The 27,762-nt window shown below is 55.0% G+C and overlaps 3 protein-coding genes across 4 annotated transcripts in view; 1 reads left to right on the top strand and 2 right to left on the bottom strand.

Annotated features, from left to right (window-relative positions):
• Positions 1–1,154, bottom strand: part of FANCI (FA complementation group I) — a 55,289-nt gene extending 54,135 nt beyond the window's left edge. Inside the window, exon 1 of the mRNA XM_079763990.1 lies at positions 1,028–1,154. The gene's annotated coding sequence lies outside the window, so the exon portion shown is untranslated. The remainder of the gene's footprint in view (positions 1–1,027) is intronic.
• A 2,253-nt stretch (positions 1,155–3,407) lies between these two features.
• RLBP1 (retinaldehyde binding protein 1) lies at positions 3,408–14,064 on the top strand. The gene is made up of 8 exons (XM_079764231.1): positions 3,408–3,467; positions 3,689–3,857; positions 4,085–4,213; positions 6,783–6,987; positions 10,292–10,470; positions 11,594–11,752; positions 13,339–13,449; positions 13,874–14,064. The coding sequence occupies exons 2-8, from the start codon at positions 3,846–3,848 to the stop codon at positions 14,030–14,032; spliced, it is 954 nt and encodes a 317-aa protein (XP_079620357.1). The 5' UTR covers positions 3,408–3,467; positions 3,689–3,845; the 3' UTR covers positions 14,033–14,064.
• A 2,400-nt stretch (positions 14,065–16,464) lies between these two features.
• The window catches only part of ABHD2 (abhydrolase domain containing 2, acylglycerol lipase), a 68,798-nt gene continuing 57,500 nt past the window's right edge, over positions 16,465–27,762 (bottom strand). For both annotated transcript variants that reach the window (XM_079764004.1, XM_079764003.1), the window contains exons 9-11: positions 26,392–26,461; positions 24,440–24,524; positions 16,465–22,570 (exon numbers count right to left, since the gene is read on the bottom strand). In XM_079764004.1, coding sequence (XP_079620130.1) covers positions 22,374–22,570; positions 24,440–24,524; positions 26,392–26,461 — 352 coding nt within the window. In that variant the 3' untranslated portion in view covers positions 16,465–22,373. The remainder of the gene's footprint in view (positions 22,571–24,439; positions 24,525–26,391; positions 26,462–27,762) is intronic.

A 27,762-nucleotide genomic window follows, 5' to 3' on the forward strand; every position in this document is an offset into this window, starting at 1 on the left:
TACAAACGTTTATTCTCATTAAATGAATTCATCATTTTGCCCACACTTTTATCCTATTTTCTTAGCATCTACCCATAACAAAACTATTTAACGGTATATCAAATACATAGTAAATTATTGTAAGTATATAGGCAAGGATATGCATTATTATAAAGTAATACTTGATAAGAGAATAAACAAACGCAAAGGCCAATTCAATGGTATAAAAACAAAGGAGACATTAACAAAGCTGCAGAAAGAAATACGTTCACATCTTCCCAGCAGGAGAGAAGCTGGAACTGGAGCTCAGAGACTAAATTTGGAGTCAAGATAAACAGATGGTGCTCGTTATCATCAACTAAAGGCCTATGGGAACCTGAGACACAATTATTTGGGGAAAATGAGGGCAGAGTGTAAAGAGGGGAGCAGTGAGTAGGAAGGCTGGAAGGATAGGTTGGGAATCAACTATGCAAGATTTTTTTTATTTATTTATTTTTAAAATATTTTATTAATTTTTTACAGAGAGGAAGGGAGAGGGATAGAGAGTTAGAAACATCGATGAGAGAGAAACATCGATCAGCTGCCTCCTGCACACCCCCTACTGGGGATGTGCCCGCAACCAAGGTACATGCCCTTGACCGGAATCGAACCCGGGACCCTTCAGTCCGAAGGCCGACGCTCTGTCCACTGAGCCAAACTGGCCAGGGCAACTATGCAAGATTTTAAATGCCAGGTTAAGGAATTTGGGTTTTATTCTGCAAATAGTAGCGAGCAATCAACATTTCTGGAGCCAGAGAGAGTGTGACAAGATTGCGACAGCACATCCGGCATCGACGTGCCAGGAGCAGAGGCTGGGAGGTGACTGGGCTATTTCGGTGGTAGCGACGGGGTGGGGGGCGTATTAGGGTTAATTAAGGGAAATTTAATTAAGGGACGGAGCAGCTGAACCTCGACGGAGGAAGCACTGAACGCGAGGGCTGAAGCGTCCCACGACCCGGGGGGGGGGGAGGGAGGGAACCGCGAACACCCAAGGGACAAGGCTGCGCACCTCGACCTTCCGAGCCACAGAAACTCCGGGCGCGACCCTGCTGTCCTCACAGACCCGCTCCCTCCTCCGGGGGCCTGAACGCGCCGCCCGGGCCGCGCGCCGAGCCCGTCGGCACCGACAAACCAGCCCCAACGCCGCCGCCAAACTTCCGAAACTCCCGCGCAACTGCACGCCGCCGCACTTCCTGTCACCCGGAGCAACAGGCCCCGCCCCCGCAGCGCGCTTCCGCCGCCGGGCGCCCGCGGTGGACTGTACCATTAAGGCCGACGGGGTGGGGGAACCGTCGGGCGTCCTCGGACGTCCCCACGCACAGTCGGGGGAGGGGGGGGCGGGAGGCGCGGCGTGAGAACTCGAACGCGGGACCTCACGAGTGAGCATGCGCAGTGCGGGCTGGGCGTGCCCGGCGAGACGTGTGATTGGTTAAGCCCTTCCAGGTCGGGAGGCAGGGGGCGGGGACCAAGGAAGCGATGGTCTTTGCATCCGAAGGTCTGGAAGGCAGAGGCAGGTGTCTTACTCCGTGTGCCATTGGAGGTGCCAGTGACCCCTCAGTGCATAGCTTGGCAAAGCAGTAAATGCTCAGTAAATGTTTGTTAAATGTTTACAAAGATAAGAGGTCAACGGAAGGACTTGTATGCATGCATATAAGCATAACCAATGGACACAAAACTCTGGGGGGTGAGGGCATGTATGGGAGTGGGGTGGGGGGGCGGGCAATGGTAAGATATGTGCACATATAACACCTTAATAAAAAAAATGAAAAAAAGCCAAAACCGGTGTGGCTCAGTGGATAGAGCGTCGGCCTGCGGACTCAAGCGTCCCAGGTTCGATTCCGGTCAAGGGCATGGACCTTGGTTGCGGGCACATCCCCAGTAGGGGGTGTGCAAGAGGCAGCTGATCGATGTTTCTCTCTCATCGATGTTTCTCTCTCTCCCTCTCCCTTCCTCTCTGTAAAAAATCAATAAAATATATTTATAAATAAATAAATAAAATGTTTATAAAGAACAACACGGGGGAGAGCAGAGAGTCTATGTCTATTCCTTTATTCATGAGGATTATTTCAAGCTGATGAATATTCTATTAAGTTCCTCCCCTGAGTTTCCCCACGTTCAAGAGAGAGAGAGAAATACCCTCAATGCAAAGGACCCAGTGTCCCCTTTCCCCCAGGGGAGCATGCCCGGGGCCATTCCCCCTTCCTCCCCGCTAAGGGACCCCACCAGACTTGCAATCAGGGGAGCAATGGGCATCGGCAGCTTATCCAGGGCTAACCCCCCGAACCTGTGTCCAAAGCCCCTTTTCTCTGAGTTCCCAGTGAGCCACAGCAGCCCAGCCCAGGCCCTCCTGCTGCTTCTTCTACACCATGTCAAACTCAAAGGCTAACACAGGCCAAATAAACGAGGCATGTACCCCACGAGTTTGACATGCTTGTTCTACACCCTGCCTTGTTTCACTGTCCTAATTGTGTTTTTGCTGCAGCCGATAAATTCTTGCTTGCTTTGCTGCAAAAAGAAAGAAAAGAAAAATGAGGATCATTGCAAAGTTTTCTATCTCCTCAACCCTTAGCAGGTAACCTCACTGTCATCAGCACCAATCCCTTCCTTCAGCCCCCATAGCAATGGGACCCTGTTCCTGAGGGCCCTCGCTGGCCTGGGAGAATTGACTGGATCCAGAACAGGCACAGATCTAGCACAAACTGCCTAGGACAGTGGTCGGCAAACTGCGGCTCGCGAGCCACATGCCTGGGGGAAAAACACTTAAAAAAAAACATTTTAATAATGTACTAATGTCTTTAACCTGAAGTCAAAACTTCTGGGTAAGGGTAATGCCTTACGCAGTGGTCGGCAAACTCATTAGGCAACAGAGCGGCAAACCGCTGGCCTAGAAGGTGGGTCGGCCTATCTAGTCTTGTCTTCCCCCTCAGCCTAACCAGCTACCTTTCCCCGCTGGCCCCACTCACCGTGGAGGTGACAAGGACCTCGCCAGGCCCTGCTGGGCTCGGGGAGAGGGTGGCAGGTCTGGATTCCCCAAAGCTGCTATTGCATCGGCAACCACTTTCAAAATTTCTCTGCGCCTCCTGCAAGCCTAGCTCTGGGTGTGAGCTCCCCGAGCCCCCTGGGACGAGGGAGAGGGCAGGGAGGGGGAGGATGGGGCTGGCCCAGATCCATGGCTGAGCAGGAACCCCGAGCAGACCACACAAAGGAGGGCTTTGAGGTGGCTCCAGCCGGACCCGGGCTGACCCCCCGCAGCCCCCTGGCGCTGCGCTTGCCCCAGCCTGGGCCTCCCGTGTGCCTGATTGAACAGGAAATCCTGGGCCCTGAGACGTTCCTTGTGACACTCTAATCCCAGCCTGCTGACGGGACCACGCCCCCTGCAGAGGCGACCTCCGAGGCTCCCCAGGACACGGGCACCAGGTGGCCCCAAAGAGGAGCTGCGGACCCAGCAGGTAAGTCAGCACCAGGGGCCCAGCCGGGCTGGGGAGGTGTGGGGGGAGTCCAGGACTACGGTGAGAGTCAGGGATGGGGCGGGAGAGGCGCGCTCAGCCCAGACGCCTGTAAAACGGAAACCAGCTGGCTACTTTCCAGGCTGGGCCAGACCGGCCTGTTGGCAGACTGAGCAAATAAGTACCAATGAAATGTGCATGTGAATTTAAACAATGCATTTCAGCGGAACAACAACAACCAATGCCCCAGGTGACTGCGATGATGCGTGGGCAAGTTTGAGATCCTCGGTTCTGAGACCAGATCTGCCATTTCTCCATCCCCTGCTGCCCCGACCCCCTCTCCCATGACAGAGGCCCAGGACTCAGACTCCCAGAGGCAGCATGTCAGGGGGGGTGAGTACCCCTGCGCCCTGGGGCTCCCCTCCACCCACCTTCCCCCTGCCCTGCCCTGCCCCCTCCCTGCTTCTCCACACCTGGTCTGTGGTGAGCATTCTCCCCTGCAACCTCTCTGTGGCCCTGGACGCCGCCCACAGTGAGGAGGGTAGGGTCCCAGCCGGCCACGGGCTCGCTCAGGCTGATGGGAACCTGTCACTGCTTTTTCCTGCTGCCTCTCCGCGCAGGCGGGCACCTTCCGTGAGGTCCCTGAGGAGGAACAGCAGCTGCGCGCCCAGCTGGAGCGGCTCACCACCAAGGACCACGGGCCTGTCTTTGGCCGGTGCAGCCAGCTGCCTCCACACACCTTGCAGAAGGTGAGGTGGCCCCCGGGGGTCGGGGGGAGGACAGGGGGGATGGGGCAGGTGAGGAAGGCAACAAGGGGGGGATGTTGATGGCCTCCTCGCTGCTGGAGAAAGCGTCCTGCCCCAGCTCTCCGGCTTGTCCTGAACCGCATGGGCTGGCCTGTGCTAGGGGCCCTCCTGGAGGTCAGACCTGGCAGCCGCTGGGCTGAGCAGACATCAGCCCGTCTATCCAAGTCTACAGCACCCACGGGGCTCCCTGGGACCTGGGGCCTCCGGCCAGGAATCGTCCTAGACTCTGATATTAGGGACATTGCATTTTTAAATATATATATATTTTATTGCTTTTTTACAGAGAGGAAGGGAGAGGGACAGAGAGTCAGAAACATCGATGAGAGAGAAACATCCATCAGCTGCCTCCTGCACACCTCCCACTGGGGATGTGCCCGCAACCAAGGTACATGCCCTTGACCAGAATCGAACCCGGGACCCTTCAGTCTACAGGCCGATGCTCTAGTGCAGGTGTCCTCAAACTACAGCCCGCGGGCCACATGCGGGTGTTTTTGCCGTTTTGTTTTTTTACTTCAAAATAAGATATGTGCAGTGTGCATAGGAATTTGTTCATATTTTTTTTAAACTATAGTCTGGCCCTCCAACGGTCTGAGGGACAGTGAACTGACCCCCTGTTTAAAAAGTTTGAGGACCCCTGCTCTAGTGAGCCAAACCGGTCAGGGCGGGACATTGCATTTTTTAAAAGTATTTTTATTGATTTCAGAAGGAAGAGAGAAGCAGAGAGAGAGAAACATCAATGATGAGAGAGAATCATTGATTGGCTGCCTCTTGCACGCCCCCTTCTGGGGATCAAGCCTGCAACCAAGGTACATGCCCTTGACAAGAATCAAACCCAGGACCCTTCAGGCCAAAGGCCGAAGCTCTATCCACTGAGCAACACCAGCCGGGTCAGGAATGTTGCTTTGCAAGTGGCCCTGGGGAATAGGGATCCAACTGATGCCCCCACTGGATAGGCATGAGGCCTGAGTTTGAGAATCAGACCTACTTCCAACTTGCTGTGTGACCTTGAGCAAAGTGCTTTCCCTCTCTGGTCTTGCCTCCTGAACTTATGAAAAAAAAAGTTGTTGGGCCAGCTCAGAAATGACCAAACTGCACCTGTAGAGGTTGACAGAGTGTCTCCGGGCTGAGATGAGCTGGGCTCTTGGCTTCCATCTCTGCTCCCCTGGGCATCTCAAGGGACAGGTGCTCCGAGCTTCCTCCAGGCCTGACTGCCCTCCTTGCATTCCCCTCTCATGCTGTCCAGGGGGAGGGCTGCTGGAGACCAGCTGAGTTCTCCAGCCCCAGCCCAGGGGAGGAATGTGAGGCTCTGGGGGCAGGCAGGGGGCTGGCTGCCATTGGCCGGGTATCTTTGTTTTTTAAATATATATTTTTTATTGATTTTTTACAGAGACGAGGGGAGAGGGATAGAGAGCTAGAAACATCGATGAGAGACAAACATCGATCAGCTGCCTCCTGCACACCCCCTACTGGGGATGTGCCCACAACCAAGGTACATGCCCTTGACCGGAATCGAACCTGGGACCCTTCAGTCCGAAGGCCGACGCTCTATCGAGTGAGCCAAACCAGTTCGGGCTGGGTATCTTTGTTTTTGAAAAGATCAGAATTAAGCCTGGGAGGCAGTAGAGCCGAAGTGATTAAAAGTCCAGCCTGGCCTGGCCGGCTTGTCTCAGTGGTTGAGTGTTGACCTATGAACCTGGAGGTCACGGTTCGATTCCTGGTCGAGGCACATGCCCAAGTTGCAAGCCCGGTCCCCGGTGCGGGGCATGCGGGAGGCAGCCGATCGGTGATGATTCTCTCGTCATTGACATTTCTATCTCTCTCCCCCTCTCCCTTTCTCTCTGAAATCAATAAAAATGTATTTAAAAAATAAATTAATAAAAGTCCAGCCTGAGTAGGACTTTTAAGTCCCAACTCCACTCCTTTCTATCTGGCTGACCTTGGGCAAGAATATTTTCACTCTATGAACCTCAGTCTGCCCCCCCACTACCCTGAAAATTGCGGAGAATTCCAACCTTACTGTGATGGGTTGTGGCAAATATTGAAATACACACTGTATTTATTTTTTTAAATATATTTTTATTGATTTCAGAGAGGGAGAGAGAGAGAGAGAAGCATCAATGATGAGAGAGAATCGTTGATCGGCTGCCTCCTGCACGCCCCACACTGGGGATGGAGCCTGCAACCTGGGCACGTGCCCTGACCGGGAATCGAACCGTGACCTCCTGGTTCATAGGTGAAAAACACAACGTACTGAAAGGACTGGGCAGAGTGCTAACCAGGGGCTTCGGTAAATGCAGGCTGTTAGGATGAGAGACATTCAGACCTTTGGCTACGTCCTGCCCAAGGAAGCCTGGATGAGCAGATGGACCTCATTTTCTCCAAATACAACCACTTGTCCGCGGCGCTGCCTGAGCAGCTGCTGCCCCTGCGAGGTCTCACCCTGTGTGCGCGTGTCCCGCCCCCGCACAGCACCTCCCCGTGACCTCCTGCTCCCACCCCGACTCTGTTCCAGGCCAAGGACGAGCTGAACGAGAGGGAGGAGAGGCGGGAGGCGGTGGTGCGGGAGCTGCAGGAGCTGGTGCTGGAGCAGGCGGCCTCCGGGCAGGAGCTGGCCCGCGCGGTGGCCGAGAAGGTGCGGGGGAGGGACAGCGCCTTCTTCCTGCGCTTCATCCGGGCCAGGAAGTTCGACGTGGGCCGCGCCTACCAGCTGCTCAGAGGTGAGGCCCGCGCTGGGGAGCTGGGGGAGGAGAGGAGGGTGTGAGGGTGGTGTTGACCCTCACGCAGCCACAGCTCAGACTGACCGCCCCTCTGCTTCCCTCCCATTCCCTGCCCACCCTGTGGCTCTGAGCCTCCCTATCTTCACCCCTAAAATGGTCAGACGTGGGCGATCCCGCTCAGCTGTGACAATGAATGAATGAATGAATGAATGGGGCAGGACCAGATTCCTAGAGATAGGGCTCCTGTCCTCTCAGTCTTAGGACTCAATGAGGAGAACCGTGTTAACATAAACACAGTCAAACCTGTCAAGAATTTTTGTGCGTTTAATTTGAGCCAAACTTTCGACATATGCCGGGAAGCAGAACCTCAATGAATTGAGATAATGCTCCGGAGAATGGCGGGTTACATCTGTATTAATTACATGGCAATCAAAGGAAGGGACGTAGGTGGGTTACATGAAATCCATTGGTGCCCTGACCGGTTTGGCCTGCAGACTGAAAGGTCCCAGGTTCGATTCCGGTCAAGGGCATGTACCTTGGTTGCGGGCACATCCCCAGTGGGGGGTGTGCAGGAGGCAGCTGATCAATGTTTCTCTCTCATGGATGTTTCTGACTCTCTGTCCCTCTCCCTTCCTCTCTGTAAAAAGTCAATAAAATATATTTTTTTTAAAAAAGAAATCCATTGGTGATAGACTAGAGAGGTGGGAGAAAGCAAAGCGGGGAAACCCCTGGGATTGGATAAGAAGTAAAATGATGGACACATACTGAGGTGGGTGCCGGAACAATTAACATAACAATGAAGGAATTTGTGGTCTCTGTCCTGGCGCCCAGCACATTAGGCTGTGCCCCAAGGGGTCCGGAAAAAGGGAAGGTACAAGTTATCCAGACATTTCAAGGGCGTGTTATTATAGACGCAAAAAGACAGATAGGCTCAGTTAAGGTAAAGGTTAACCTTGTCAGCGAAGATAACGTTGTATTGTAAATCATCGAATGAGATACAAGACGCCTTCATGAGCCAATTAATTAGGAGTCGTTTATTGCACACGGCCCAGAGGGAGGTGTCTTTTTCCAAATCTCTGAGCAACCCATACAGGAAGTTTTTCCGTATTTATATTTTTCGAGCCTCTTTGTTTGCAGATATGACAAAGGGCTCTGTGTGAGTTATATTGTTACCGACAGTTGTAACCTTGAATACATAATGAGTTTGTACTTGGCATAATTATTATCAGTATTAGTCTATTTTAGTCTATTACATTGGCTGGCTAGTTTGCAAGGTCAGACAGTTAAGTTTATATTTTTTCTATTATTTGAACTAAAAACAAAGTCATTTTACAGAATGACAGACTGTCTTAAAGTGACAGAGTTTATAATGACAGAGCTTACAGGACTAGGGACTATCTAGCAATAGCAGAGAATTCAAACAGCAGTTTTATACAAGATGGAGGTTACTATGCTTCAATATCGGCCTAGGATGTGACTGTCCACCATCACTCTTTTAGTTAAAGATTAATTTCAGACCATCCTTTGTGGTGACTTTAGGTCTCTGAGTTTGCAAGACCGCCATGCAGGCCTCCCCTGAGCTTGTCAGGTCAGCATGTGGCCCCTTTCGTCCACAACCGAACCCCCCAAATCGGGTGCCCAAAGAGGAGAGGAGTCCCCCGCCCCCCAAGGCTAGGCGTTGGCTCTGGGGCTCTGCGGGGAAGGTGGGCATGGATGCCTGGCTCCCTGCAGGTGCCCAACGCTCATGCAGAGAGGGGGACAGAAGATGGTGCCAGGCTGGGCAGGGCCCCGAAGACTGGGCCCTGCTGGCCCCTGGAGACAGGTTTGCTCCGGAAATGGAGGCCCTGGTGCTGGTGGAGGGTGGGTTTCCAGCAGGCCCTTTGCAGGCCGAGTCTCCTGTTCTTGCTTCTTCCTTCCTCCCCCAGATGTTCATTCCCTGCCGGCTGTGCCATCTGCTGGTTTAGGCCAGTGGTCGGCAAACTCATTAGTCAACAGAGCGGCAAACCGAGGGTCTCGAGCCGCATGTGGCTCGTGAGCCGCAGTTTGCCGACCACTGGTTTAGGCCAAAGGGTGCAGCCGAGAATAACGCACAAAAGAATGGCTGCCCTCACGCACCTCACATTCTTTTTTTTTAAAACACATTTTATTGATTTTTTACAGAGAGGAAGGGAGAGGGATAGAGAGTTAGAAGCATCAATGAGAGAAAAACCTCGATCAGCTGCCTCCTGCACACCCCTACTGGGGATGTGCCCGCAACCAAGGTACATGCCCTTGACCAGAATCGAACTTGGGACCTTTCAGTCCACAGGCCGACGCTCTATCCACTGAGCCAAATGAGTCAGGGCCGCACCTCACATTCTAACGCTGGAAATAATAAAGCAGATAAAGTAAAAATATGTAAGCTGGCCGGCGTGGCTCAGGGCTTGAGAGTGTCAGATAGTAAGAGGGGATAACGGGAAAATAAAGGAAGCGGAGATGAAGCATTGAGGGGTTGAAGTTTTTTATGTAAAGTGGAAGGCTCTGGTCTCAAAAACGAAGGAAACGGGGTATTTGGGGGCAGAGCAGTTGGGCGGAGGGAGCGGCAGGACCAAGGCTGAGTGAGGGGGGAGTTGGGGGGCCGGGGGGGCTGCAGGAGGCAGCTGCTCCCCAAACTCCTCCTTGGGCCTGGTCCCTCCAGAGCTGGGTGGTGGAGACAGAGAGGTGGGACCTGTCCAGGATGAGCAAGATGGGGTGTGGAGGTGGCGCGGGTGCTCAATCCGGGGCCTCTGTGACCTCCTTAGGGTTTGATTTTTCTTTTTAAACTAATTTTTGAGAGGAAGGAAGAGGGAGAGAGAGATAGAAACATCAATGATGAGAGAATCATTGATTGGCTGCCTCCTGCACGCCCCTCACTGGGGATCAAGCCCACAACCCGGGCATGTGCCCTTGACTGGAATCGAACCTGTGACCCTTCAGTCTGCAGGCCAACGCTCTATCCACTGAGCCACACCGGCTAGGGCTTGGGGTTTGATTTTATCTTCTCCCCGCCCCGCTCAGCTCACCCTGTGCCCAGCCGAGACCCCTGGGCCCCTGCCCGTGGGAGAGAGGAAGACCCAGTCGGTGCCGTCCTCAGATTTAGGATCCCACCTCACACGTGGGCAGTTGGCCATGGATGTTCCGGCCTAGAGTCTTGATTCCCGCGGCAATTATCCCAGAGAGGGGGTGTCCTGCTGGGTCCCACGCAGGCCTCGGGATCCCCTCCCCCCCACCTCCACCCCAGGACGGGCTGGCTCCCAGAGGGACCCCTCTGTCCTCCCTGCACCAGGCTACGTGCACTTCCGGCTGCAGTACCCTGAGCTCTTCGACAGCCTGTCCCTGGAGGCCGTCCGCTGCACCATCGAGGCTGGCTACCCCGGCGTCCTCTCCCGTCGGGACAAGTACGGCCGAGTGATCATGCTCTTCAACATCGAGAACTGGGACAGTGAAGAAATCACCTTTGACGAGGTCAGCCAGTCCCTCGCAAACGCTGGGCTGGGCTGGGCTGGGCTGGGCTCCCTCCCCCAGCCCTGGCCTCTGTGGGGCGCTCAGTCCTGGCTCCGCCCCCCCTCCCCAGGCGAAGTGGGGGCCGGGGAGGCAGGCAGCCAAGGCCGCCAGGCCCTGTCCAGCTGGGGGAGAACTCCTAGGGGGGCCAGGGCAGCTGGGAAACCCAGCAGCTTTGCAGGCAGGGCCCGCTGGCCAAGGGTCCCCGTGTCCCTGCCAAGCGGGGTGACAGCTGTGGGCCAGGATCTGGGCTCAGCCCTGCCCAAGGCTGAAAGCTGAGAGCCGCAGAGAGAACAGAGAGAGCCGGGAGGGTTCTGGAGAGCACAGCCTCGTTAGCAGCCTGACTTCTTCGCATCGACACGTAGGCGATGCCAAGGGTCAATCTCTCTCTCTCTCTTTTTTTAAAAATATATTTTATTGATTTTTTACAGAGAGGAAGGGAGAGGAATAGAGAGTTAGAAACATCGATGAGAGAGAAACATCGATCAGCTGCCTCCTGCACATTCCCCACTGGGGATGTGTCCGCAACCAAGGCACATGCCCTTGACCCGAATCGAACCTGGGACCCTTCAGTCCGCAGGCCGACGCTCTATCCACTGAGCCAAACCGGTCAGGGCAAGGGTCAAGCTCTTAAGAGAGTTGCTCTGCCCGGCTGGCGTGGCTCAGTGGTTGAGCGTCAACTTACGAACCAGGAGGTCACGGTTCGATTCCCGGTCAGGGCACATGCCCGGGTTGCGGGCTCCATCCCCAGTGTGGGGTGTGCAGGAGGCAGCCGATCCATGATTCTCTCTCATTATTGATGTTTCTCTCTCTCCTTCTCCCTTCCTCTCTGAAATCAACAAAAAAAAATATTTTTAAAAAAGTCTTGGCAAATACAGTGAAGTTTAAAGGCTCAGGGATAAGCACTCTGGCATCTAACCATGGCTGGGACACTCACGGTTATTTCTTGGAACCCACTCCGAAAGGGGGGAGTGTCCCAGCTCTAAGCCGGTGACCAGTGACCTCCGATCAGGGTGCACCAGTCGGCTCTCCCGCCAGGCCCTGGTGTCCGCGGGCGGGGCTGGCAGCCTGTCCCCTCTGTGCCAAGATCTTGCAGGCGTATTGCTTCATCCTGGAGAAGCTGCTGGAGAACGAGGAGACGCAGATCAACGGCTTCTGCATCGTGGAGAACTTCAAGGGCTTCACGCTGCAGCAGGCCGCGGGGCTGCGGGCCGCCGACCTCAGGAAGATGGTGGACATGCTCCAGGTGGGGCCCCCGGCCCGGCCCGAGTGGGGGAGCCCCTCGCAGGGCGGGAGGCGGGGCGGCCAGGCCGGGAGTCCTGGTTTAACGGTGCTGGCAGGGCGCTGAGGATGTTCCAGAAAGGGCAAGGCCAATCACAGACACTTGCATGGTGGTCGACAGTGGGCCAGGAGGTCACTTTCATTAACTCATCTACCCGGAGAGAGCATCCTCTCGCTGCTTCCTGCCTCATTTTCTTCACATTTTTTATTTTTATTTATTTTTTTGTTTTTAAATATATATATTTTATTGATTTTTTACAGAGAGGAAGGGAGAGGGAAAGAGAGTTAGAAACATCGATGAGAGAAAAACCTCAATCAGCTGCCTCCTGCACACCCCCCACTGGGGATGTGCCCGCAACCAAGGTACATGCCCTTGACCGGAATCGAACCTGGGACCCTTCAGCCCGCAGGCCGACGCTCTATCCACTGAGCCAAACTGGTTAGGGCTATTTTTTTTAAAATTTTTATATATTTTTGTTAATCCTCACCCAAGGATATTTTCCCATTGATTCTTAGAGAGAGTGGAAGAGACAGAGAGAAACATCAATGTGAGAGAGACACATCGATTGGTTGCCTCCTGCATGTGTCCTTGACCAGGGCCCAGGCCAGGGAGGAGCCCACAACTGAGGCACATTCCCTTGACCAGAATGGAGCCCGGGACCCTTTGGTCCGCAGGCCGACGCTCTATCCACTGAGCCAAACCGGTGAGGGCGATCATGCTTCATTTTAAAACCTGGAAAACAAGGCTCAGAGATTTGTGTGACTTCTCAAGGTCACAGAACTCTAAAGTGGCAGAAGCCGGACTTGAACTTACACCTTCTGACCCCAAATCCCACTCTGTCTGCTTATGTCCCTTTGAATGTGAATTTATCCCGAGAGAGGATATCACTAACACCCATGACACTCACTCCTGTAAGTGTCACTAGTCCTTTAAAAAAAAAAAATAAATAAATATTTTTATTGATTTCAAAGAGGAAGGGAGAGAAACATCAATGATGAGGGGGAATCATAGATTGGCTGCCTCCTACACACCCCCTACTGGGATCGAGCCCGCAACCCGGGCATGTGCCCTGATGGGGAATCGAACCGTGACCTCCTGGTTCATAGGTCGACACTCAACCACTGAGCCACGCCAGCGGGGCCATGAGTCCTTTCTTAGAGCTCATCTTAAGTCCGCTGTCTGTGCACCTGGGGAAGGAAGGCGGGGATGGGTGGGGGACAGTGAGCATGACAGAGGTGTCCCTGTGGCCTGTGACAGTTTGCAGTCTGCTCAGCAGCAAAGTGGGTTTGAAAAGCCTGGTCCCCTACACACCCAGAGAGGCTACCATTTCATTTCTTCACTCCATGAAACCCCAGGCTTCATGCAGCCGCTGGGAGAGGGCTGGGCTGCGTGGCCTCTGGGGCTTCCTCTTGGGGTGAAGCCAGGGCTCCCAGGTTGGTGGCCAGGGGCCTGTCCCCCCCGCCTTGGGGAGGGAGAGGCAGTAGGGGGGGGGGTAAGTGGGAACCTCTGAGGCCATCGCGGCTGCGGGGTGGGGCGCTCTGTCCCCGCAGGACTCCTTCCCAGCCCGGTTCAAGGCCATCCACTTCATCCACCAGCCCTGGTACTTCACCACCACCTACAACGTGGTGAGACCCTTCCTGAAGAGCAAGCTGCTCCAGCGGGTGAGTGACAGCCGGCTGCCCAGGCAGGGGCGGGGCGAGCAGGGGCGCTGCACCGTGATTGGCTGATGAGTGGGTGAGAGAATGGGGCTTCTTTTGTTGTTGTTAATCCTCACCCAAGGATATTTCCCATTGATTTTTAGAGAGAGTGGAAGAGAGCAGGAGAAACAGAGAGAGAAACAAGAAACATCGATGTGAGAGAGACACATGGATTGGTTGCCTCCCCTGGCTAGGGCCGGGGGATCAAGCCAGCAATGAGGTACATGCCCTTGACCGGAATCAAACCAGGGACCCTTCAGTCCGCAGGCCGATGCTCTAGCCACTGAGCCAAACTGGCTAGGGCGGTTTGGTGACTTTTGATGAGGGCATCCTAGGCCCCCCCCCCCGGCCCCCCGCCCAGCTCAGCTCTGTCTCTGCTTTCCTGCAGGTCTTTGTCCACGGAGATGACCTCTCCAGCTTCTTCCAGGAGGTTGACAAGGACATCCTGCCCACCGACTTCGGGGGCACACTGCCCAAGTACGACGGCAAGGTGGTTGCTGAGCAGCTCTTCGGTCCCCGGGCCCACGCCGAGAACACGGCCTTCTGAGGACACTCCTGCCCTCCGACCCGTAGTTAGCATCCCTGGGCCTCTCCCCAGTGCCCGGACCCAGAGGCTGGAAAAAGGGCTGCCTGTGGGGATTGTGGTTCCCCTGACCCTCCCTGAGCTTGGGGGCGACAAACCAGGGGGAATTCTCTTGAACAAGAAGAGTTGGGGCCCCAGCCAGTTTGGCTCAGTGGATAGAGTGTCAGCCTGCAGATGGAAGGGTCCCCGGTTGGATTCCGGTCAAGGGCATTGACCTCGGTTGCAGGCTCCTCCCCAGCCCGGGCCCTGGTCGGGGTGCGTGCAGGAGGCAGCCAATCGATGTGTTTCTCTCACATCAATGTTTCTCTCCGTCTTTCCCTCCCTCTTCCACTCTCCCTGAAAGTCAATGGAAAAATATCCTTGGGTGAGGATTAAAAATAATAATAATAAATAAACATCTTGTTTAAAAAGAAGACGACGATGATGACTTGGGAACAATGACATTCTTACTGTCTTTGAAGCTGCGGGATAAGGGCTTGTGTGAAACTCGAAGTTTCATAATGATTTCCTTTGCAAGAGAGTTTTGCTACTTAGAGCCGTGAAAACAGGCAAGGAGGGGGATAGGAGCGCGAGTGATCTGGGGGCACCGGAACCTCGGCAGCCAGCAGGCAGTGGGGGCTTCCCACGTGCAATTCCAGGCTGGAGGCAGGCTTGCAGCAGCTCCACCTTGGGGTGGCCTGCTCCCCTCAGTCAGGTGCAGGCTGATGCGGGCGGCGACGGCCAGTTGTGTCCCCCTCCTCCTGTCTGTGGGGCTTCGCCTGCAAAAGCTGCCTAGAGCGACTCTATAGCCTCCTCCTGAGGGCTTTCCCAGGACATCTGAAGCTAAGGCCGCCAGGAGCTGACAAGTGAGTTTGCCGACTGTGGGCTGGCACCGCCCCCTGCTGGCCATGCCCTGGTACTGCCCCTCCCCGCTCGGAGACAAGCTGAGCAGGAAAGAGGTGGGTGGGCTGGGCCACACCTTCCCCGTCCCCTTTGGGAGACTGGGTCCCAAGACCATGAATGTTCATGTTAAATCTGACATGCTCAGCCTCCCCAAATCCCAGCTGCCTACAGACTGGGTCCCTACAAGTGGCCACCATCACCGTAATAGTAAGAGAGGAAGCGGGGCCCGGCCAGTGTGGCTCAGTGGTTGAGCATCGACCTATGAACCAGGAGGTCAGGGTTTGATTCCTGGTGAGGGCACATGCCCGGTCCCCAGTGGGGGGCGTGCAGGCGGCAGCTGATGGATGATTCTCATCACTGATGTTTCTCTCTCTCCCTCTCTGAAATCAACACAAAATATATTTTAAAAAGAGAGGAAGAGGGACAATAAGATATCCTTTTGAAAGCCACCCAATATGGGAAGGACGACAACAAAACGTCACTTCAGTGACAACGGCTCAGAACCGCTTCCTTTCTGGAGACGTGTGGGATGAAGCAGGGATTCTGCCTCGCCCAAGGGGTGTGAGCCGAGGGAGGGCTGGGAGGTTGCAATGGTGCATGTGGTCCTCGGGGGGGTGGGGGGGGGGAGGCGGTGTGAGCTGGTGGAGGCAGCTGGTTAAGGTGGGTGGAGGTCGCGGCAGGGAAACAGGCCGCCGGGTTCAGACAGCCTCTGCAGGAGACTGCCGCTGCTCAGAGCTGGCCCAAGAGGGGAGCTTGGCTCCTGGCCAAGAGGGGAGCCAACTCTGAGTGCAGGCTCCCGGGGTGGGGAGCATGGGGAGCTCTCCTGGCCCGGCCCGGGGGGGACCTGAGCTTGGATTCAGACAGATACCAAAGGAGAAGAGAACCCCGCCATCCCTCAACCAGCCCAAGACAATCTCAATTCAGGTCATGTCCGCCCACTCTGTTCAAAGAGCTCCATTGGAAAGGCACGTGAGTCAGCCATGGCAACCTCCACTTGTCTCTCCCCGCACATTTCGCCTACACGGTTCGCTGTGCTGAGTAAAACGCTGCTTTCTCGCTTAGCTCAGGCCTTGGCTTTCTTGCCTGGAGAGACGGGCTTGTACTGGTCAGGACGCCTGTGGGCTGGTCATTCTCCTGTATCTGCAAGGCTGGGTTAAAATCAGTCGTCACCAGCCCTGGCTGGTGTGGCTCAGTGGATAGAGTGTCGGCCTGCGGACTGAAGGGGCCCAGGTTTGATCCTTATCAAGGGCACATGCCCGGGTTGCTGGCTCGATCCCCAGTGTGGGGCGTGCAGGAGGCAGCCAATCCATGATTCTCTCTCATCATTGATGTTTCTATCTCTCTCTCCCTCTCCCTTCCTCTCTGAAATCAATAAAAATATATATTTTAAAAACCGGTCATCATAAGAACTTGCTGTTTGGCCCATTTTCCTTCAAGTTCACACTTTGGTGAAGACACAGCAAAGAACCCTTTAAATATAAAACCCCCGCCAGACAGAAAACTCGCAGCCTCGCCACGTTTTTAGTCTTTTAATTTTTTTTTTAAGTAAAGAAATTCCATTGAATCAAAGATAACAAAATTACAGTTTTCGCTTGTAATGATCTTTGTTTACCACCACACAGAATCAAAATAGGACCCAACACGATAGGAGAACATAAAATGGTCAAGGACACCGTTGTTTAGTATAGTTTCTTAATAAAGGTAAATATCCTCGTTATTTAGAAAAAATTGCATTGCTAGTTGCAGATGTTAAACACCTCGGTGCCGGGGGGTCCCGTGTGTCTCCCCCCAAACCCAGCAGCACGGAGGCTTTTAGAACACAAACTCAAAAATACATGGTTTTCAGGGCAACGACGTTAAGTTTCGGGAAAATCCAAACGAAACGGAACAAAACGGAAATCAGGAATGTGAACGTGATGGTTCTCAAAAATCAACCTGGAAGCGGATCTGCGAGGGGACGAGGGCGGCTGGCGGGAGTCTGAGCGGGCCAGGGGGAGGCGCACGCGGGCTCCCGCCCTCCCGCCCTCGGCCCCGAGGGTGTCGCTAAGGCAGCTGCAGTGGCAGGACTGGGAGCTCAGGTACAGTGCCGGTCTTCCTGAGGCAGTGGGACGGGCCCAGCTCCCCGGGAGCTGGGGGGAGAGGTGACAGGGCTCTAGGTGGGCTTGTGCTTCAGGGGAACTAACGAGGCCAAAGGAAAAACCAAACTCTACACCCAGGGCAGCCTGGCCCCCCACACCCATGGCCTGGGGGCTGCTCAGCGTGGGTGGTCTGGGAGGAGAATGCCCATGGAGATGCGGGTATTTCTGCAGGTGCTATAAGTGGGCTGTCCCCAACTTATGGCAATAGTAGATTTCTTGGCTTATGGGGACCAGGAGGGGGAGGACGTAGGATATGGATTTCATTACTAATTGACAGAGGAGTGGAGTTAAAAGGCTTAATGTGCCAGTTAAGAAGTGAATGTCATCTTATTAGAGACACACACACACATGCCAGGAAAAACAGCTCCGAAAACATGGAGGGGGTGAGGGAGGCTAACTTCCAAAGGGACAGCTGTCCGCTGTCTGGAAGTGGAGGATGGCTGGCGAGCTGGACTCCGCCGCCTGCTTCCGAGGAGGCCCGGCTGCAGCATCCGGGGCAGGGGCTGCGGCGACGGGGCCGGAGGAAGCTGCTTTTGTTTTGGGCAGCATCCCAGCCTCAGATACCATTTGGCAAAAGCGATCCTGCTCTGGGAAGAGGGGGCTGCCTCCCTCTGCTTAGGCAACAGGGGTTCTCTAACCTCCCCCTCCACTGCTGGGCCTCTGCTCGCCACGGACAGGCCCCTTTTCACGGCCTTTGAAGCATCCAAGTAAGCCAGCGTGGCTTTGAACAAGAGGCCAGGAAGGAAGAGCGGCGTCAGAGGAGGCATTTGGCAGGTTCTGGGTCCCCCATCGCCGAGGGGTGCGGGTGCCTAACGTAAGAAGGCGCGAACAGGCCACACGGAGAAATGCTCTGGTGTTGCCTGTGGCTTCGCTTCAAACTCCCTCGGCGGAAGGATTTGAATTGCGATGCCACGATATTGGGGAATACGGGGGGTGGGGGGAGATATTCAAGTTAAGGCTTTCTGGTCAAAGAAAGGGGTTCCAGATGATGTTGTGAGCGGATGCTGCAGGCAAATGCTTCTTAGCAGCCTTGAACTCAACGGGAGGTGTCAGTGATCTTTATTTTACCTCCAAGCCAGGACCGATGCCCCCGGGAAAGAAGGGCCCCTCACATCCGGGACATCTGCCTGCCTGGCAAACACTAAGAGAACACACGCATTGTCCCCCCGGGAACTGGCGGAACGACCCGCACGTCACACGGCGACAAAGCGCGCTCTCATTGGGACGCCAGGCGCATAGGCTCGGCTGCCCGACCCGGGAGTGGGGCTTGAATGAATGAAAGCCGGAGCTGGGAGGGTGTCTGCCCCGGGAACTCTCAGCGCTCGGCCTGAGTCACACAGGAAGACGGGCATCTGCCTCGTGCCAGCGCTGCACCTGTCCTGGTCACGTGGCCAAGCCTCGGGACAGCAAGACACTGAGATGAGGATGGAGACGCTGAAGAGAAGCCGAAGACACAGGGCAAGGGCAAGGTCTAGGGTCTTCACCCGCAAAGCCTAATGCAACAGCTCCCTCCCCCGGCCCTACAGGGTGAGCCAGGGGCCCTGACTCACCGGATTCTAAAGCAGGAGCTGCAGGAGGCCAGTGGGAGCGTTCGGGAAAATGACGTGTACGTCGATGAATGGTTTTAGAGACGGTCTAGGTCGGACAAGCATGTCAAACTCGCGGCCTGCGGGATTACACGCCTCCAGGCATGTGGCCTGCTGGCCGCGATTTTGACATGCTTGGTCTGGGATCACTGGGGCTCAGGGAGGTGAAGCGGCTGCCCCCCATCCAGTGTGAATGAGGGGCAGGTGGGACAAGAAGCCAGGTCCCCTGCACCCTGCTTCCTAACACCAGGGTGCAGGGGACCTGGGCTCTTGCCCACAAAGGGACGCTCTCCTTTCAGGCACATTTCCCCTCATGTGGTCTGTCACAGGCCCCGCCACGCCGCAGAGAGCTTACAAGGACAGTGACCACAAGCAACCTTCTCTCTAGGCCGCCCTGGAGTCCCTGGTGCAAACTCACAGAAGAGAAGTGATGGTTTTGTTTTTTTAATCCTCACTGGAGGATATTTTCCCGATTGATTTTCAGAGAGTGGGAGAGAGACAGAGAGAAACACGGATGTGAGAGACACACATCGATGGGTTGCCTCCCGCCTGCCCCTGACCAAAGCCAGGAGCCTGCAACCGAGGTACGTGCCCTTGACCAGAATTGAACCCGGGACCCTCAGTCCGCAGGCTGACGCGCTACCCACTGAGCCAAACTGGCCAGGGCAAGGGGTTTTCTTCAAGGCTGTTAAACGCCCTCTAACAGAAGTGCATCAAGGAGACCTGACACCATTTTTCAGAAAATCCTAATTTGACTCGAATCGGTTACTCATCAGTGTCTTCAACTTGTTTAGGAGGCAGGGGGTTCAACCAGGAGGAACGTGAGCACCCCTCCTCCTTGGTTTTTAACAGGTTATTCCTGCGATTGAACTGTCTGGGTCTTTGCAACTTATATCCTTAATCTGATTTCAGAATAGAAAGTTCAAAAGCTCTAGCTTTAGCCCAAGTGCGGCCTTAATAGCCAGAAGAGCACTCCCATCGCCACCAGAAATGAATGGCTTCAGGAGAAAAGCGAAGGGAAGTGGGAGGGAGGGGGAAGCTGACCTACATACAAAGCGCCGCTCCCTTGTTTACCAGGCGAGTTCGCATCTCTGTCCATTCAATGCCCTGTGCGCTCATTCAGGGCCAACAAGAATGTCCCTGTTAAGACGGCCACAGCCACCCTCTCATTTCAATGCCCGAGAGCCTGGCGCTGAACAAAGGCCTTCAGTGGCCTTCGTGTGAGTGCCATTCAGAGTCACACACCGAAAAGAACTCAGCTTGGCCGCCGCCCTCGCAGCTCCGGGGGGGTGAATTCCGGTCGGGTGGCAACAGAGGAGGTGCCCCAAACCCTGCCTCTCCCCCTCCTCACCTCCAGGGGGGACACCTGGGTCGGACTGCGGTGCAGACCCGGCTCTAAGGACTTCTGTCCCCTGCACCCCGGGGGGGGGGGGGGGGACAGCAACACTGTCTTTTCTCTTCCCGGATGGAGCTGGTACCTGGCCACTACTTCCTCAGAACAGGCAAGAGAGGGGACCCGGGCAAACGACAAGGAGATGGTCATACAAACCTATTAAGTTACTGCATTTCACAGAAAGTCTTAAGAAATGAAGGGAGTCGTGGGACTATGACTAAGAATCTTCTGGATCACAGCTGTGGCTGTCAGGTGGCGGGGAAGTGACAGGGGGAAAGGACAGGCTTCCAAACTGAGGGTTAGAAGGTAAAGTGCCACTTTGTGCTAAAACAACGCGAAAAGGAAAAGCGCTAGAAAAAGAACAACTTGGGGGCGGGGGGGTGGGTGGGGGGGAGTCACCAGGACAAACCTGGTGTGTGTATAAACCACAGCAAAGTCCGGACCACAGACCTCGTCACCTTTTGAGATAATGGCTGTTTTTGATGTTATTCGTTAGTTCGATCTAGTGATTGTCAGCAAACAATTTCTCCAGGCCACAGACATTCCTGTCACAGTCACGTGGACCAATGCTCAAACTATGTCCCCCTGCGGCCACAGGGGTCGGCCTCCGAGCCCGCAGGTGACTCCCTCCACCCCTTCAACACCCACACGGACCTCCTTTTCCTACTCCTGTCTGCCCCGGAGCAAAGGAGACGAAGCAGGGGACATTTTGAAGCATCCAGGCAATTTCTCTCATAGTTCCATTTCGCTCCAGACAGCAACTGCAGGTTTTTCAAAGTGCAGGGTTTTTAGACATTCAAGTACCACAGGATTGGAGAAAAGTACTTGAAACTTAAGAGTGACAATTTCATTTGGGAAGACACCTGAGGAGAGACCTCTATAGACTACAATAGGCTATTAACCGTTTGCACTCGCTTGCTTTTTTCTCGATTCCTTTATTCTAATGCTAACTGTGTCGAGTCACACTCGACATCCGAGTGCAAAAGGTTAAGTTAAAAATCTGCTTGCAGAACCACACCTTCTTGGGTTGGGAGGGTCTTGCTCCAAACTGGGGTCCAACTTTTGAATTGTTTGGTATCAAAAGCCAGAGTTGGAGAGAGACCTGGGTTAAAAAACAAAATTACAAATGAGTGCATAATAAAACAAGGCCCCACAAACGGCTTTATGTGACACGAGGAATAGACAAGCAAACAAACAAAAAAAAGGGAAAATGATGACATCTACATGTTTAGCCTGGAGGGCGGCTCCCAGCTCCCCCTGGAGGGATGATCTCTCAAACCTCAGGCAAGTGAGTTTGTCATTGAATTTCAGGACGGGTAGTGATCTCGGCCGGCAATCTACCTGGTCCACGTGCCCCGTTTTACAGGCGAGGAAGCTCAAGTTCAAGGGGGCCTTTCCAGGGTCATATAGCCAGTGAGAAGCAGAGTCAGCTGTGGTCACAGCGGGCAGCTGTGCACGACAGGCCTTTTGGGGGTCCCTGGGAGCTGGGTGACGCCTCCGACTATGGATTTTAACAAAAAGAGCTACTGGGATGGTTCTAATTTAAAAGGCCTTGCAGACAGTGGTTTCCCCAATTTGCCTGGCGATGAGGATCACCGGGGGCACTTGTCAAAAATTAAAATCCCCAGGCCCTTTCCCAGGCCCGCGGCATCGGCTTCTCCCCGGGGAGGGACCTGGGAGGCTGAATTTTTAATAAGCGCCCCAGGTCACTCTCATCACCTGCAAGGGGCTGGGAGACTGTCCTAGGAGAGAGCGAGGGAGAAGCTTGGCTTGTGATCAAGGGGGTTTTCTTTGCCCTAAGAGGCCACGCTGCGGCCGGGAGCCCCGGGACCCCAGGTTCGGAGCTGACCTGCATCTCCGGCAGGGGCCTGGCTTGGTGAGCGCTTTTCCGGTCTACACAAGGACACATAGGGCCACCGCCGAATAACAGACGTCCTTCATTGTTCTTGGGGGAGCGCCTTTTGATTGGCAAAGCAAAACTGCTGTCCTGACACCTTTTTCATAGGGAAACTAGATGTGACTGGCTTAAAAGCAATCATGATGATGATGCTAAACCGGACAGGAGGCCGAGAGGCTGTCTGGTGCTTGTCACCATGGCTAACAGCGCAATGGAGGAAACAAAGAACGAAGCACAAAAATAGCCTGGAGCGCCCGGGGTAGCCGCCCACCCCGACAGGTGTGCCCGGTGGTGGCCCCCGCCGATGGTGTGAGGTCAGATCCAGGTCACTGAGGGAGGGGGAGACCTGAACAGCCGGTGAGGGACGCCAGTTCAAGGGGGGCAGCTGGAGCGCCAGAGTCCGGGGGCCTCACTCCAGGCCGGCCTCCACCTGCTCCGCGTCGGCGCACTGCAACTTGCTGCGTTCCCACTGGCAGATGGCGTTGGCGTACTCCACCACCAGCTTGTCCATCCACGTCAGCGGCTCGGGCAGCAGCATGGAGCCCTCGAAGAAGCCCAGGTGGCCCCCGTGCAGAGGCAGCACAAACATGACGTTCTCCCGTTTCTCTGCAGGGGAAAGGCAGCCGTGAGTCCCTGTCCTCGGGGTAGCTCCGCGGCAGCAGGTGCGGACGCACGCTGGCCAGGTGGCCCGGGTGTTCCCACAGGCCAAGGTCACCTACAAGCGCATCCGACCTCCACTCACTGCCTCATTCACCTCCGTAGGAGGGAGACTGGTGGCGCAGGCACAACAGTGGGACCTAGCAGGTTGGAGAGCAGCAGCTTGGCTTGGAGCAGAGCCTTGGAGATCTAAGTGGGTCTCAAACACGGCTGCGTGGTAGCACACAGCGGTTTGGAAAGATCTCTGTGCAGCGCCCTAGCAGGTTTGGCTCAGTGGATAGAGCATTGGCCTGCAGACTGAAGGGTCCCGGGTTCAATTCTGGTCAAGGGCACATGCCGGGTTGCGGGCTCGATCCCCAGTAGGGGGTATGCAGGAGGTAGACAATCAATGAATAATTCTCTCTCATCATTTCTCTCTCTCTCCCTCCTTCTCCCTTCCTCTCTGAAATCAATAAAAATATATATTTAAAAAAATATCACTGTGCAGCATCCAGACCAGTTACATCAGGATCTCAGTTGGGGTGGGGGATGGGGGGAGGGGGAACCAGGCGCTGCAGCTGCTAAAGCTCCCCAAATGACTAGGCTGTACGGCCAAGCACGCCCCAACTTTGTGCATCGGAACCCCTGGGATGTCGCCTTAAAATGCAGGCGCTGCTTTCCCAGGCAGAGAGAGCTGAGTTCCCAGGCGGTGCTGAGGCTGCGTGGCGGGGGGGGGGGGGGGGGGGGGGGTCCTGGGAAGGGTGCACAGCACAGTATTTACACTGTCATTTACTGGAGAACAAGGCAGCTCAGTGAGTCGATGGCTTTTCATGCCGTTTATCTGCTAAGACTGAAACATAAAGCCGCCAGCGGTGCTTACAGATGCCCACACTCGCGTGGCACCTGCTCAGTCCGGATGAGGGAGGCTGGTTGCTAGCACAGCCAGCACGGAACGGGCAGCTACGGAGCAGCTGTCTTCCTGACAGCGCCCCTTGCTGGCTGCCCTGGGTGGGCGACACTTCCTGGGGGGTCCTTTCTTGCCTGACCCCTGTCCCCTGTCCCTGCGGTCACTATTGCATACGTTCCTGTGCCACAGCAGCAGAGCTCTGGCTGGGTGTAGGGAAGGAAGCAGACACACTGCTTTCTCGGTGTGCTGCCCACGTGGCTGAGGGCGCGGGTGACAGGAGAAAGACTTTACCCCATCCCACGCGCAGCACGCACTCTGCGTGGTGCCCCGGAGCTCTCTGCAGGCGGGCGTGGGTCCTTGTCTGCTGTAGTATCTACCCTTCTAGCTTGGGGTCACGAGAGAAGCAGAGGTATCCCGCTCTCCATATGCTACTTACAGAGGTCGTGCAGGGAAATGAGGCCCTGGGAGTCCCCAGGTTTCCTCCTGCGACCCCGTTAGCTCTCCTTCAGCTCCTTCCTGCCTGCGCTGGATAACACGGCCACCGGCCACAGCCTGCTTTTCCAGCTGCTTATATTTTTATCCTCCAAGCAGATGGAGAGGCTGACTGTCACGAGTGGTTTTTTATTTATTTTTTGCTTTTCAGGTCAAGTCTGAAGTGTAAATACCTCTTTAAGCCAAACTCTTAGACTTCATGGAGCCGTAACCCTGAGCCGACAATTTCAGAGCCGCGGGGGACTCCGCGCTTGTCTCTGATGTAAGGGATGGGCCTGCCTCCTGCACGGGATGGACACGGGGAGGCTCTGCCCAGGCCCCCTCACAGCCCGGGACTGTCGGGGGTGACTAAGAGCACCGCCAAGAGGGACAGCACGTGAAGGGGACAGAATGACCGGCAGTCTGCCGAGTGCTTGAGGGAGCAGCAGAAAGACACTTACCTGAGAGGGATTTTGGAATGCTTAGAAGGCTTTCATGTACCAAGGGGTCATCGGCTGCGTTAACCAGCAGGAGGGGCACATAGATCTGAACCAAGAAAAGAGACAGAATGAAGCGATCGCTTCCCTTTTGCGGACCCCATTGATCCACGGTTCAAGTTCACTCCCCGACCGGGCCCTGAACAAGAGGGCAGGTGGTCCCTGCTCAGCGTGAACAGGTGGGTGAAGGACACCTGGTCCCCGGATGGCCAGCTGCTGCTGTGACTCCGGCCCTGGCAGGCGTGTGCCGATGGGGCACTCGGACACCCCTGGACCGCCATGCCGGGAGTACACGCCTGCGTGTGCTAAGCTGGGGTCCCTGGCCTTGGCTCTGGGCGGCTCCACGGTACTGTAATGGTGCAGATGCAGACACCAGAAGCCTGGGTGTGAGGCTGAGCTAGGAGGGGTGGCCGATAGGACACATGGCGAACTGCAGCCCACAAGTCCCTGCTTCAGCTGCGGGCGGTGGGCCACACCAACAGGTGCTCATCGTCAGGGGTAAATGGACTCCCACGTTGGAGTCAAAAGAGCAATTGTGCAAACACAGAATGAGAGAGACCGGTGGTGGTGGTTCAGGCAAAAAACATATGGGGGTTCCCCTAGCCGGTTTGGCTCAGTGGATAAAATGTCAGCCTGCAAGCTCAAGGGTCCCAGGTTCAATTCCAGGTCAAGGCACATGCCCAGGTTGTGGGCTTGATCCCCAGTGGGGGGCGGGCAGGAGGCAGCCCATCAATGATTCTCTCTCATCATTGATGTTTCTTTTTAAAAAAAAAATATTTCTTTATTGATTTCAGAGAGGAAGGGAGAAGGAGAGAGAGAAAGAGAGAGAGAGAGAGAGAGAGAGAGAGAGAGAGAGAGAAAGAGAAAGAGAGAGAGAAACATCAATAATGAGAGAGAATCATTGATCGGCTGCCTCCTGCATGCCCCCTACTGGGGATCGAGCCCACAACCCAGGCATGTACCTTTGGCCAGAATCGAACCTGGGACCCTTCAGTCTGCAGGCTGACGCTCTATCCACTGAGCCAAGCCGACCAGGGGCATCATCATTGATGTTTCTATCTCTTCCTTCCTCTCCCTTCCTCTGCTTTCCTCTCTGAAATCAATAAAAATATATTTTTTAAAAATATGGGGGTTATGTTGGCCACAAACTTAATTTAATACGCATAAAGTTCATTATAGCTGCTATAACTGCATTAGTATAAACCTAGTCTCTTTGTCAACAGACATATTCCTCCTTGTTTTGATAGAGAAATATGCCTATTTTACTGCGATCACCAGATCACAGCAGGGCTTTTCAATTCAGCCCTAGGCACCACACTAACTAAATACAGGGCCAGAAGGAGGGTCCAGGTCCTGCCCTGCACGAAGGGACAGCACAGGGATGACACACGGAAGTCGCAGAGGGGCAGGGTGGCAGAGGGGCAGGGTGGCAGAGGGGCAGGGTGGCAGAGGGGCAGGGTGGCAGAGGGGCAGGGTCACAGAGGTGCAGGATCGCAGAGGGACGGAGTCACAGAAGGACAGGGTCACAGAGGGACAGGGTCGCAGAGGGGCAGGGTCGCAGAGGGGCAGGGTCACAGAGGTGCAGGATCGCAGAGGGACGGAGTCACAGAAGGACAGGGTCACAGAGGGACAGGGTCACAGAGGGGCAGGGTCGCAGAGGGACAGGGTCACAGAGGGACAGGGTGGCAGAGGGGCAGGGTCACAGAGGGACGGGGTCACAGAAGTGCAGGATCGCAGAGGGACGGGGTCACAGAGGGACAGGGTCGCAGAGGGACAGAGTTCACTTCAATAATTAACCCAAGTTAATCGCTGGACGGTCTGAGCCAGACTCTGGCCGAGCTTCCAACAGGGAGGGTTAGGAGGGAGCTGCCCCGGGCAGAGGCGGGATGAGGACCGAATGCGGGGCTGCCACTCACCCTGTGCAGGTACCGCATGCAGCTCTCCTCCTCGTAATACTCCTTCAGGGAGGTGTAGCCATGGAACTTCCTGCGGCACACACAGGAAAAGGACAAAACAACACGTGTCATCAGATGGGAACGCGGAGGGGACTGCACTCCCGCTCCGGTTCCTGTACTAACTGGCCAGGCACATCCGTGGAATATAGCTGGCACCAGAGTTAGGGTTCAGAGCCCCGGCTTTGGCGCTGGGTTCCAATCCTGTCCCTTCCACTCACTGGCTGTGTGACCTCGGGCAAAGGGTTGAACCGCTCTGCGCTTCTCCTCTGTAAACGGAGCGAAGGACAGGGCCTGCCTTAGCGGCGCTGTGACATCTCTGACATTGAAGTGTGTCCCAGCACCGCTACCGGCCCAGAGAAATCACTCACTCAGTGTTATCGATGGTGATTATTGGCAGACGTGACATCTTCCGAGGCAGTGTAAAGCCGGATGTCACTGGACACTAAGAAACTGAAATTCAAAGGCCTTTTACTAGAACTTTCTTTACAGCAGGGCCTTCGTGGCAGAGTAACCCCAACACTGTGAACTGAAATGAGGAATTCAGAGTCCCCGATTCCGTCCGCCACGGAGCAGCCAGATAGAAACTGACGCTGACCAAACCTTCAGCGGGGTCTGCCCGGCCCTGAGCGGCCTGGAGCTCCGATCCAGCAGCCAGACCGCCCCGCCAGAGGCTCTGAAAACCTCAGCTCTTCCTGACACACATCAGGGCGTCTGGTGCTTCTATTCTGACCGGTCTTCACGACATCCCTCACCCCCTTCCCCCCTCCCCCGAAGTGGTGGGTCTCTTTCCCCACCAGGATGCAGGCACCTCTCTGCCCGGAAGGGAGGGGAGGCGCTGGGCTCTCCTCCAGGACTCTTCCCGAAACCAGTCCCTGTGGTCTCAGGGGCCGGGCAGCCCTCCCACCCTCAGGGTCACTCGTGCGGGCTTGGGAGGAGCCTGCCCACTGGGGAACATCAGCTGAACTGCCCAGCACTGTCAGAGCGGAGGCGCTTCAGGGAGAGCTGACGAGCATTCTCTTTGGGGCTTCACAAAACTCAGATGATGAACAGGGAAGTGAAATAAGCTTGGGTTTGTTTGTTTGTTCTCATTAGACACACCCGTCCGAAGTGAGGGTGGGCCGGATTCATTCTCGCCTTCTCACACACCAGCAATTTCCTAGTTTCTCAACAGGCATCTTTCAAGGTTACTTGGTGTAAGAAGGTGACTAAGATCCCATAAGAAAGGCAAATGCAGATCCTGTATGCTCAGGTCAGTACCTGCCTATCTTTTTTTTTTTTTTTTAAGTCTTTATTTTTATCTCCCTTTTTTTCTTAATCCTCACCTGAGGATAT

Source organism: Cnephaeus nilssonii, assembly GCF_951640355.1.
Source record: "Cnephaeus nilssonii genome assembly, chromosome: 24".
NCBI classification, from domain to species: Eukaryota; Metazoa; Chordata; class Mammalia; order Chiroptera; family Vespertilionidae; genus Cnephaeus; species Cnephaeus nilssonii.

What these genes read in the sequence shown, in the direction of transcription:
- RLBP1 (XM_079764231.1), top strand. An exon ending in CGCCTACCAGCTGCTCAGAG is followed by an intron (nt 6,988 to 10,291) that starts GTGAGGCCCGCG and finishes TCCCTGCACCAG; the next exon opens with GCTACGTGCACTTCCGGCTG. An exon ending in AGATGGTGGACATGCTCCAG is followed by an intron (nt 11,753 to 13,338) that starts GTGGGGCCCCCG and finishes CTGTCCCCGCAG; the next exon opens with GACTCCTTCCCAGCCCGGTT.